Source organism: Sinocyclocheilus grahami, unplaced genomic scaffold (genome assembly GCF_001515645.1).
Source record: "Sinocyclocheilus grahami isolate Dianchi unplaced genomic scaffold, SAMN03320097.WGS_v1.1 scaffold98.1, whole genome shotgun sequence".
NCBI lineage: Eukaryota > Metazoa > Chordata > Actinopteri > Cypriniformes > Cyprinidae > Sinocyclocheilus > Sinocyclocheilus grahami.
Genome location: NW_015505277.1, coordinates 1,810,762 through 1,822,849, shown reverse-complemented (window position 1 = coordinate 1,822,849; position 12,088 = coordinate 1,810,762). Strand labels below are relative to the sequence as shown.

The 12,088-nt window shown below is 37.3% G+C and overlaps 1 protein-coding gene across 2 annotated transcripts in view; it reads left to right on the top strand.

The window, feature by feature from the left end:
• Positions 1 to 12,088, top strand: part of LOC107588036 (procollagen-lysine,2-oxoglutarate 5-dioxygenase 2) — a 46,242-nt gene that overhangs the window by 14,139 nt on the left and 20,015 nt on the right. For both annotated transcript variants that reach the window (XM_016276027.1, XM_016276026.1), the window contains exons 2-7: positions 3,105 to 3,196; positions 4,035 to 4,171; positions 5,917 to 6,080; positions 9,685 to 9,797; positions 10,223 to 10,286; positions 10,650 to 10,747. In XM_016276027.1, coding sequence (XP_016131513.1) covers positions 3,105 to 3,196; positions 4,035 to 4,171; positions 5,917 to 6,080; positions 9,685 to 9,797; positions 10,223 to 10,286; positions 10,650 to 10,747 — 668 coding nt within the window. The remainder of the gene's footprint in view (positions 1 to 3,104; positions 3,197 to 4,034; positions 4,172 to 5,916; positions 6,081 to 9,684; positions 9,798 to 10,222; positions 10,287 to 10,649; positions 10,748 to 12,088) is intronic.

Genomic DNA, 12,088 nt, shown 5'->3' with positions numbered 1-12,088 from the left:
ACAAACCTGCCCGCTACTGCTTCAACTATTAGAATACAGGGTTCACACAGATAGTGTTTTGGTCGCGAGACAGGTCAGTGGAAGTTTTTAGTTTTTTTTCAAGTGCAAGGTCTAGAGACGTGTTTTAGAAGCTGAATTTCTTTGAACTTGAGCGCCGTGTTTTAGAATGATGTATTATGTATTATGATGATATTATGATGAATTATGCGTGAGAAGCAGCTATAAAGACCTGAGACGAGAGCGCAGCATTCGAGACGTTGGGTAGCGCATTTACATTGAAATACAATGGAAAAGTACAGCAGTGGAATGAAAAAATGTGTTCTGAGTGAATGACCCTTCTAAAAGCTACTTAGCAAATACAGATGGCAGAATATTGAATAAAACTAAATCGCACAGCCACCAAATTCGAAAATCTGACATCCAGGAAATAAATATGTCTTAGGCAGCAGTTTTACCACAAATACAGACAAGTGATACCACCCCAACCACCAGAAATACTTAATTGTGTCTGCTTTACAATGAAACACAAGCTCATTGCGACTGATTCTCTGACATAATACATTCATTGCGACCCATTTAACAGATGCATCATTTTCAGTTAGAACAACTTGAACAGCAACAAACAATTACAATACAGCAAAATATTTAACTAACTATGATCATCTAGCTCTCTATTAAACATGAAAAAAAATATTTAATCATAGCTTATGATTAAATATTAATCATAAGCTATCCATTCCAAACTCCCTGAAAACTAATCATTCCAAACTCCCTGAAAACTGCAGTTGTTAAACCCCTTCTGAAAAAGAGAAATCTTGATAACACCATATTGAGCAACTATAGACCAATATCAAATCTTCCTTTTATAGGAAAGATTATTGAAAAGGTAGTCTTTAATCAGCTGAACAAATACTTAAACTCAAATGGATACCTACTCAGTAGTGCTGCTTTCTTAGTTGCACCGCTTGCGCGGGAATTTGTGTCAGAGATGTAACAATTAAAATGTGACTTTAGGAAATGAAATGCCCTAAATTGTTGCTATAGAAGCAACATATTAATGCTAGAAAGCCTATGCATTTGGCAACTATTTTTAAAAAAATAAACCATTATATTTCAATAATAATTCAAATCTATTTTCACCCCCCCATGGTGCCAGCCCTGGTAACGATGTATAGAACCTTTGTGCTTTGGGCATCCCGAGTTCGAGTCCCGGCTCGTGGACCTTTCTCGATCCTGTCCCCCTATCTCTCTTCCACTTCGCTTACTGTCTAGCTACTGTCCTATCAAAATAAAGGCATAAAATGCCACAAATAGATCTTTAAAAAAGTATATGGAGGCTGCCATATCTTTTAAGTCATTTTTGAGTTTTTTTTAAGCCGATCATTTGAGTTATAATGCCATGTGATTGATCATAGTGCAAACGCATGTCTATTTAATGCTGATAAGACCTTAGAGCCACATGATTCAAGCCAAAGGCAACATGAACTATGGAAAAAAATCCCTAAAATTGTTTGGTAAGGTGAAGAAAAAACCCTGGGACAGAATGTTGCACAGTCATTCAAGTGTTGATGTTCCAACTTCAATAAATGGGCTGGTTTAAATCTCTAACTCTGAAATTTTCACATGGGCTCCAAAATACAGTATTTTCAGTAAGCTATTTTCTTTAAGCGTGACAATCTTTGGATTTTTTAAGCTAGTGTAAACACGAAGTTGCGGTCGAGTTTACTTCAGTATTCTGATGTATTTCCAAGTGAAACAGAATACTGACTGAGAAGAAATAGAGGGCAGGGCTTGATTTTTGCACACCTCCTCACTATCTCTTGCTCACACGGAGTGACAGTTGGACAGAAGGGTAAGGATGTTAACAAACAATACAGTTTTTTTTGTATTGTTTGTTAACATGATATATCCATGCTTGGCTCAGCACATACTAGCACTTTATTCTGAAATGGTTCAGTTGAGCCATTTAATGAGGTGAGAAATCCTGTTGCCCCTGGCATAACTCCCCGTTTTATTGCTGAATGTGTAATAATGTGTTCCATTCCAAAATGAATGATGCAAAGACTCTGACCTTCCCATTCAACCCAATTCCCACCAGAGATATTTAGAAACCTTCCCACGTTGTTCCTACTGTAGAGAAAACATTTCAAGTTTCCGTGTTTACTTTTTGAGTGGTAAAATAGTTTATTCTAACCCAGTTTAGTGTGCAAAGATCACCTGACTCACCTGAACCGTAAATATCATGTGACTAATCACTCTGATGCCTCTGTAAATGTCTTTTAAATGTAGATCAAAGCATTTTTCTGAAGGCCATCACATGCAAAAACAATTCAGGATTTATTCTACATGCTTGCCATTTGTTTGCAATCTTACAGTTGTATAACATACACTGTGTTAGAGTGTTACAGATGACGAACATGCATCCTGTTTTTTTTTTTTTACCTCAAGTTTGCTTAAGATTTCTCTGGGGCTGTTTTCCGAACCCTAGAGATGACGGACGATTGAAGTTACCCAGCCCTTCACACCCCAGTCTGGAATGTATTTTCACACACTGCTCTACTAGAGGGTCTGTACCTGCTCACTGGCACGTCCAGCGGAAATGTAGCGGGCGCTTGCGAAACTAAGACACTCTTCTGATCACTAACCATCAGCACCACTTTTACCGCCATCATATGTAACACCACTACTCATTATAGAACATGTCCTGCCAAAACCATTTCAAATCATGGTGATTTTAACTTTACTGTGCATTTATTCTCACAAGAGGAAGGGATGAACTTTGGGAATCAGTTTTGTGAGTGTTGACATAGGTTTGAGGTTTGGTTTGGAGTAACAAGATACCCTCTACTTCATACTGTAGGCCAAAAGGAACATATATATTTTGGTAAAGAGGCTCTTTAGGGAATGGCAGAGTTTTGGACAACTTTTAACTTAAAAAAATCCTAGATATCTTAAGGTTTTTGAGGAATACAGTCTAGGAATAGTAGTGTTTCTACACTTCCACCCTCCACACTTAGAAAAAGGTCATGCTATTTTACTTTGCTAGACGTTCCATCTTTTTTTTCTAACATACACTTTTTATTTCTAAATTTTCTTGTCACCAGAAAAACTGCTTGTGCTTACTGTTGCAACACAGGAGACTGATGGCTTCCACCGCTTCATGCAGTCAGCAAACTACTTCAAATTCAATGTGAAGGTAAGGTCACACACAGTGTTGGGGAAAGTTACTTTTAAAAGTAATGCATTACAATATTGCGTTACTCCCTAAAAAAGTAAATAATTACATTATACTTAGTTACTTTTTATGGAAAGTAATGTGTTACATTACTTTTGCGTTACTTTTTAAATATGAGCAAGGCTTGATTGTTTTTAATATAATAAGTTCTATTTATAGCAAATTTAGCCCTTTCACACCAAAAAGTGTAATGAAGAAACCTCAGCCTGAAGGAAAGTAAATTCACGTCTGTACAGAAGAAAGCACTAGAAGAAACACTCTTCAGCAATAAAAAAAACAATGAAGCACAAATGTTAGTTTATCTAAAGTCATTTTTGCTTATTAGTATGGTTGAACTGGATCATCAAAGGTCAGCAGCAAAGACATTGGTTAATAAAATGGGATTCGATACATTTGTGTTATTTTACATATTTCATTTTTGCAGGTTTGTGTCATATTCTAAATTTGCATTTCGCTGTTTTAATTCATTTTGAGGAATACTAAATCTGTTTTTTTGTGAGTGGGATGAATTAATGCACATTCACATTTAGTCTAGAACTACAGTAACATCATGTTCACACAGCGCAAAAAAAGTAACTCTGATATTTTCTTGTAATTTAAAAAAGTAATGTTACTTTACTAGTTACTTGAAAAAAGTAATCTGATTACGTAACTCACGTTACTTGTAATGCATTACCCCCAACACTGGTCACACACTCTTTCCCCCCACTGCTTCTCACCTGTTAGATGCTTCATTTCTTCAAGCTGATGGTAGTATGTTGATTGAGATGCTGTTTGAACTGATGTATATTGAACACAGGTGCTGGGGATGGGAGAGGAGTGGAAAGGAGGTGATGTGGGTCGATCCATCGGTGGAGGCCAGAAGGTTCGACTACTAAAGGAAGCCATGGAGTCTCTGGCTGACCAAGAGGACTTGGTAATCTTATTTGTGGACAGGTAATGTGCTTGGCAAGGGCCTTTTGGGAAAAAAATGATTTGATTATATTAACTGGTGTTGTGGATTTTTCTTGGGTGCGGCCAATGAAGTGGAGAAGCAGAGTTCCAGATGTCAAAATAAGACTTTATTTAACAAAGAAACAAAGCCGGGAAGACAGTCACAGCATTCCAAATCATTCCAAAGTCTTTGTTTGTCAGCTCATATTATATACCCTTTGTTCTCTCCAAATTTGGTCATTTTCTGTTTTTTCTTTGTTCCGGTTATTTTTTATTGGTTATAGATACCTGATTTGCCACAATTGTTTCCAACCCTTTTGGCCTTGTTTTTTAATGGTGGAATGTGGTCCGATCGGCCATTTTTTAAAAAAGCTTTTATTTCATTGGTTGGTAGTGGTCACATGAGGAGGTGTGCGTCAAATCCATCCACCTGGTCCTGATAATATTAGATTATTTCAAGTTCATGTTTACTGTCTAATGAAAGGTCCACTGTCTCATGAAAAAGACCATTATACGTGTTCCTAATAATATTAGATTATTTCAAGTTCACAGGTGTACTGTCTAATGAAAGGTCCACTGTCTAATGAAAAGACCATTATACGTTCATCATTCCCCATCACTACATCCAGAGTTAACATAATTCAGCATATTAATTTATATACTGATTACTTTCATTTTCACATAACGTTCAATAAAATTACACAATACTGGCCATAAAGCTGGTGTCTTTTAATAGTTTGATGGGTTTATAGAGGTTTTAGAAACTTTTCAGATGGTTAGGCTGTCAGAGTCCAACCATATGTAATTTATTAAAATTACATCATGAATCACATTTTTTTCAGGATGCTTAGCCAAGACTTCAGGTCCCACTTTATATTAGGGGGCCTTTACTATGTGATACAATGCACTTATTGTGTACATATATGTTTTTTACATTGTACTTATATATTTTTAAAATACCTACATGGAATTACATCTGTAATTAATTTCTGTAATTACATTTATAGTTACACTGTTGACCCATACCTTACACCTTAACCCACCCTTAAACCTACCCATACCACCAAACCTGTCCCTAACCTTACCCGGGTCCCACCTCAATAGCAGCAAAAGCATTTTGCAATACAATATGAACACAATAATTACATTGTACATATTTTATGTAATTACATAGTAGTTAAGACTTGTGTGCACAGGTGCTTCACAGACGAGAGGAAACCATGGTGCCTCCCTCACAGTTTACTTCCTCTGATGACATTTATAGTTACTAATGTTACCAGGCATATTAATAGTGTCTGAAATCGAAGACCTAAATGCGTTCGAAATGCCCTGCCCTCACTTCCAGGAGTTCAGTTAAAAATACAAATAGCTGATTAAATAAACTGGACGTGGATTAGCAAACATTGTTTGCATGTCTTAAATGTAAAACAATGGCTGATCGGTTGATCAGTACTTGTGTGCACAGGTGCTTCACAGACGAGAGGAAACCATGGTGCCTCCCTCACAGTTTACTTCCTCTGATGACATTTATAGTTACAAATGTTACCAGGCATATTAATAGTGTCTGAAATCGAAGACCTAAATGCGTTCGAAATGCCCTGCCCTCACTTCCAGGAGTTCAGTTAAAAATAGAAATAGCTGATTAAATAAACTGGACGTGGATTAGCAAACATTGTTTGCATGTCTTAAATGTAAAACAATGGCTGATCGGTTGATCAGACTATTTACTTCTCCTTTTCCCTCTTCAGTTATGACCTCATCTTTGCTGGTGGACCTGAGGAGATTTTCAGAAAGTTCCAGCAGACCAATCGTAAGCTGGTGTTTGCTGCTGAGGGAATCATCTGGCCAGATCCTCGACTGGCAGAGAAGTATCCTTCTGTCCGCAGCGGGAAGCGCTTTCTTAACTCTGGAGGTGCGTAAAAATAGGAAATACCAACTGTATAAAATGTTCTGTTTTGATGTGAAAGTTACTTCATAGTTACATATCAAGGCTTTGCAGGCCCAAAGCCATTGTGTTATTGAGATTTAAACTCATTCAGTTCAGTTCAATTGGATTTCCACAGCTCACATATTGTATCAAAACATTTACATGCACAATCTTACACTGATTATGCATAAAACGCCCCAAAAGGTTTCTAGCTTTCAAGTTTTCTTGAAAGCTAGAAACATTTATGTTCACTTGAATAAAGTGTTTAAGGCATAGGTTTGTGATGAAAGGGTGTGCATGTGCAATAGGCTACAAAAAATACTGATAAATATGACAAATCTGCATTTACATGATGTTTTTAAATTGTCAGGTTTTCACCAGTTTTGATGTGAAATCAAACAGACATTTGCATATAACAGGCCATACACATTTAATTTTACATGTAAACACCTTTTATTTATAAGGTAGCTTATTCATTGTGGTTACATTTTGACTTTAAAACTATACCTGGTTAATTATCATTAGCTTGTTTTTCAATTGCAAATGCATTTTGCGTTTTATAAATGTACTGTAAAGACCGAACCAAACCATTCATGTAAATGAACAAAACGTTTTTAGCTTTTATGCATCATTACCTTACCAACAGTTAAAGACAATTTAGAGCAAGTTAATTAAACAGTTATAATGTATATAACATGCTACCTGAATCTGGTTTAAGGGCATTGGTATGTCAGAATGTGTACAATTAATGTGTACATTTGTTTAGTCTGTAAACTTATTATTTGCTCTTCACCAGTGTTGGGGAGTAGCTAGCTACAAGTAGCGACGCTACTAGCTTAACTACATTTTTCAGTAGCTTTACAGTAGCGACACTACTTTTAAAACAGTGTAGCTTTTCCTGAAGCTAACTACTTCTTCAAGCAAATAGCTGTGTAAGCGCGACCAAACGCTACATTCCGTTTTGCGTTCTGACGAGTCACGAGCCTGTGATGCATTTAAGGAGTGCAGCGTCTTCTTCTGATTAGATCACAAATTAAATTTGTTCATTACCACCATCTGTTGTGATATCATGCATCGCGCGGCTTTACAGTCTTTCCACTGACAAGAGATCGTCTGATGATATTGCAAAGGATGTACAGGAGTGGATATTTCACAGGAATCAACTGTAATTTAAGCAAAACAAAGATTAAAATGCGGTCTACGTCAAAGACTTAAAGCACATACAGGAGGTGATTAATAGCCTTTTTAAACTGATTATTTTTTCTTCTTTATTGCACTCTGTGTTCACGCGCGCAGCTGATGATTGACGTCTCCACTCACAGTCAGTAAATACCGCATGTGCTGTGAGTTTAGCATGCTTAATTTATGACTCCTCCGTATCCCGTTTAAATTGCATACATTTTGTTCTTACATTGGTGTTACGTTTGTAGCAATATACTAATATAACTATAATAACTATTTAACTATACAGTATTTTATTATTGTGTGTATCGAATAGTTTACAAAATCAAATGATTGGGACACTTTTTTGTCATTGAAATGGCTTGGAAAAATTTTCAAATCATCCTGAATTCACCCTACTCTTTGAAATCATTATTGCATTACAGTATGTTGTTTTAAACCCCAAATATTTTACTTATAACTTCATTATATTTTACTTATAACTTCATTATAATTCTTCATTAATAATTATTTAGTTATTTGTAATGTTAATTGTAAAAAAAAAAGAATAATAATAAAAACTATTGAAAGCAGTTTCAATGTAGCTAGCTACTTTTTGACAGTAACTTGTAGTTTAGCTAGCTACTTTTTCAAATTTACGAGTAGCTTGTAGCTGGTCAAGCTACAGATTCAGAGTAGCTTCCCCAACTCTGCTCTTCACAGGTCCTGCATTTGGGAGGTCATTCTTTACGAATTGGACTCAGGCAGCATATCACTGGGATAGGTCATGGCCAGCTGCCATATTAGCTGTATCATCATAGCACAGTTTGCACCAGACGCTTCTGTGTGGGTTTGTTTTGTCTGCTAGGATTTAGAACAATGCAAGCAGGATGATTTTAGAGAGCAAACAGCGGAAATTCATTATCGCTACAATATGATAGAGAAAATGTTTTCTGAGTAAACTGGCAAGCGGCGGTCACTCACCCTGTGGAATTTCCTGAGGGCCACCAGGCATAGTGCACTATTCATTCAGGGGTCTTCATGAATGGCGCTTTCATTTGAGTGTGTACGTGTGCATCCATCCATCTTACCCAGTCTCTCTGTTGAAGAATAGTAATGTCAGCCCCTCTTTTACTCAAAAACCCTGTGGTCATCGCTCGTCTGAACTCTGAAGTCCTGGTCCCATCTATTTTAATCTGGCCAATTACTGCTTTGACTGTGGTGGTCACTTTGTCTTGTGTAGTGTCCTGTCAGGGCGTCGAGTCTATGTCATTAACAGGGCAAGTTTGTTTGTTTTGGACTTTCTGTTCGATAGCCTGTACATTCAAAATTGAAGGTTGGTTTTATCCCTTCGGCTGCTCCGTAGATTGAGGTGGCTACTGTTTTGTTTCAGTTGGACTAGAGATGCCATGTGGATCAGTGTGTTTGTGGAAATAAGAATGACTGCACGGCACGGCCCGTCTCTTTCCGATTATCCCTTGCTTTGCCCAAATTCAAGTTTGTTGACAGTAGTGTTGTTTCGATCGGTGGGAAAAACATTCTGGATTCTAGATTAAAACCACATGTCATAATGCCTTACATCTGGCTTTAGCTATTGCTTTCGAACCTGGGCATTATGTCAAGGGATTTACTTTATTGCACTGTAATAAAACAAGATTCATGTCACCACATCTGAGGTGACCGCCTTCAGACTACGACGATCCAATCATTTAGCGAATTAATTAACATTTGAATCATACTTGCCTGAAAAGATGCCTTGTTTATCTTCTTCTGGCTTTTGGTGGACTGATAATTCTAGATTTCCAATAAAATCATTTGAGATGTGATAGTGTTTCTGAACAGATTGGCACTGTCCAGAATTCCTACTACAGCCTTTGGAAACAGTGTTGAAGATGGTTTTTAGATCAGCCTATTAATGTAGGCTATAGGAAAAGGTTATTAGGAGTTAAAAACGTAATAGTCTAGGGTGGTAACCTAACATAGCTCCTAATTCCTGCCAAATGATGGTATCTAGGGCTCCAAGACCTACAATTTTCATCTGTGATCAGAGCTTCAGGAAAATGATGAGGAATCCGTACGCAGGTTGCTACAGAAACACAGAGAGCCAGCACATAGCCGAGGTCCTATACTGATTACAGTCCTCTATCTTGTAGAAAGTCTATGTCATCTGAGGTTAGACATGGCCACACAACACTTGTTGCTTGTCGGTCAGATACTTCTGCCAGACTTCTCTCACTGTTTTGAGGGTTTGAGGAACCACACCAGAACTGGAAGTGAGATTTAACCTTCTTAGAGGAGACGTAACTGAAATTGGAACTATTGTATCCAGACATACCATAATGTCAATGCTTCACACATTATTTTGCATCCTATAATTTCTTTTACAACACACAGCCTGTAAAAAAACACATTGTGATGTCTTTCACAGGCCTTATCGGGTATGCTCCATACATTCAGAGGATTGTGAACAAGTGGGACCTTCATGATAATGATGATGATCAGCTATTCTACACAAAGATCTACGTGGATCCACTTCAGAGGGTCAGTGAAAAAACCCAAACCCAAAAATGAAAATTCTGTCATCATTTACTCACTCTCAAGTTGTTCCATACCTGTATGAGTGTCTTTCTTCTGTTGAGCACAAAATAAGATAATCTGAAGAATGGAGAATAATTTATTTTGTGCTCAACAGAAAAAGGAAACTCGTACAGGTTTGGAACAAGTGAAGATGAGTAAATGATGACATCATTTTCATTTTTGGGTGAATTATCCCCTTAAGGCACTCTGTGAGAATATAAAATGTGCTTGTAACTTGACCACATGCACTTATAAAACGCCTACAAATGTATCATACCACTCAAACAAAGCAAACAAACTGGTTAAAAATACACAACTATAAACAGTTTACACAAAGGTCACACGGTCACTTTTACACAAACTCCACTGTGTTCTTTTCTTTATTTTAGGAAATACTTAATATGACCTTGGACCACAAGTGTGAGATTTTCCAGAATTTGAATGGAGCCATGGGTGAGTCAATCCAAGATGGTGTATAAAACTTGCTAAAAAAAAACAATTTATTTTTGCATCATGCATAGCTGATTAACAAAAGGGATGTCAAAGTTTGATTTAGATTTTGCATCGTAACAATTTTGGTTTTGGCATCACTAATACTACTGCTCATATAGGGATTTGAATAAATCCATAAATGTAACTCATCTCCTTTTGTGCTACAGACTCGAGTAACATCTCTAATCATGTGGCCTATAGTTGAGAAGAGGTCTAGTCTCAGGGCCCAGGCATAAACTTTTTGCCTGCTGAACAATTAAACACTCAAAAGAATTAGACAGATGTACTGAATCTAAGAATGCACAAATCTATTTTTGAATTTAGATGAAGTTCTCCTAAAGTTTGGAACGGAGCGAGTGCGAGTGAGAAACACAGTCTACAACAGTCTGCCAGCCATTATCCATGGAAATGTGAACACCAAGGTAAATATCTTCTTTCTCTTCATGTCAGTAAAAAATGGGGACAGTGTAAAAAAAGTTGACCTGAATCAAAATAATGGCCATTTTCTGTGCACTTCTATTAGGACACCTTTTAATAGATATTGAGGTCCTGGGCATGCTATGAATGTAGGTTTAATGGGGGTTTCAGTTGAATGTAGGTTCAACTGTGGCACTCAGTGGATTGATCCAAATAAATGTATGTCTGATCATTGTCACAGATATTGTAGGTAAAACAAATGTTTGTCAGTAGTAGAACGTAAATATTTGTACGTCTAAATTGTCTGTGCATTCAAAGTCGTACATTCTGCAGTTTATTCAGTTTAACCTTCTACCTTCCCTCATGTTGCGCAAAACTGATAGTATTTTCCATTAGAACACAACATGAGTTACTATTGAAATTATGTCCCAGACTGTAGTTTGTGATTAAATACTAGACAGTACTTCAGCCAAAAATCTTGCACTCATTGCCCAGCTGTCTTTGTTAAGCTGTAAAGTTTGAGATTTTAGCAGGATGTCTGGGTGATAATGTAATCTCAGACCCATAGCTTTTCCTTCTGCACCTCAGTGACAGATTAAACAAACACAGCACTGTGTGGAGTCATCTTCTCCGAATACGCAACCATCTGTGCTGTTTCTAATGAATAATCATCCACCCAGAGCTCACCCTTATGCTCTATGATTCATTCAAGCTGCCTTGTGTCAATCCCGAAGGATTTCTCTGATCTCCAGGGTCTTTAACATGCCCTGGGGAATACAGATGTTCTCGTAAATACTCAAAAAAGGTCCAATAAAAGTAACAAGGCTCGATGCACAGTAGTAGTTTATGACCAGAATGCAAAGCCAGCAGATTGGTTTATGGCTTCTCTTCATTTGGAATCAGTGAACAACTCCTGTTTTCTGTCAGTAATGTTTAACCAATTGACCTCACAGCACTTGAGGTCATGACCTGCGTCTCTAAGGTGTTGTCAGTCTTAGCAGCCACCTATAAATGTTAAATTATCTAAAACTATCTAACATGGATGAACATGGGATGAATTAGAAAGACAGCATCTGGATACCATCTGTAATGTGGTTGAGGCTGGATTGAATTGAAGATCCCCTCCTTTCTATTACAGTCTAACTTCCTGTAATCGAAAGCAGCATGACAAAAGAGTGCACAGCTGTCCTGCCAAAATCTGTGTCCAACAGCCAGTGAACAAATTATCAAGGAATACAGACTTGTCTTCCAGGAATCAAAAACTCAAAGCTGGTTTCCTTCGGCCAAGTACAGGCAAATTAAGGTGCAATATCCCTTCAAAATCAGAATCCATAAACACACACATA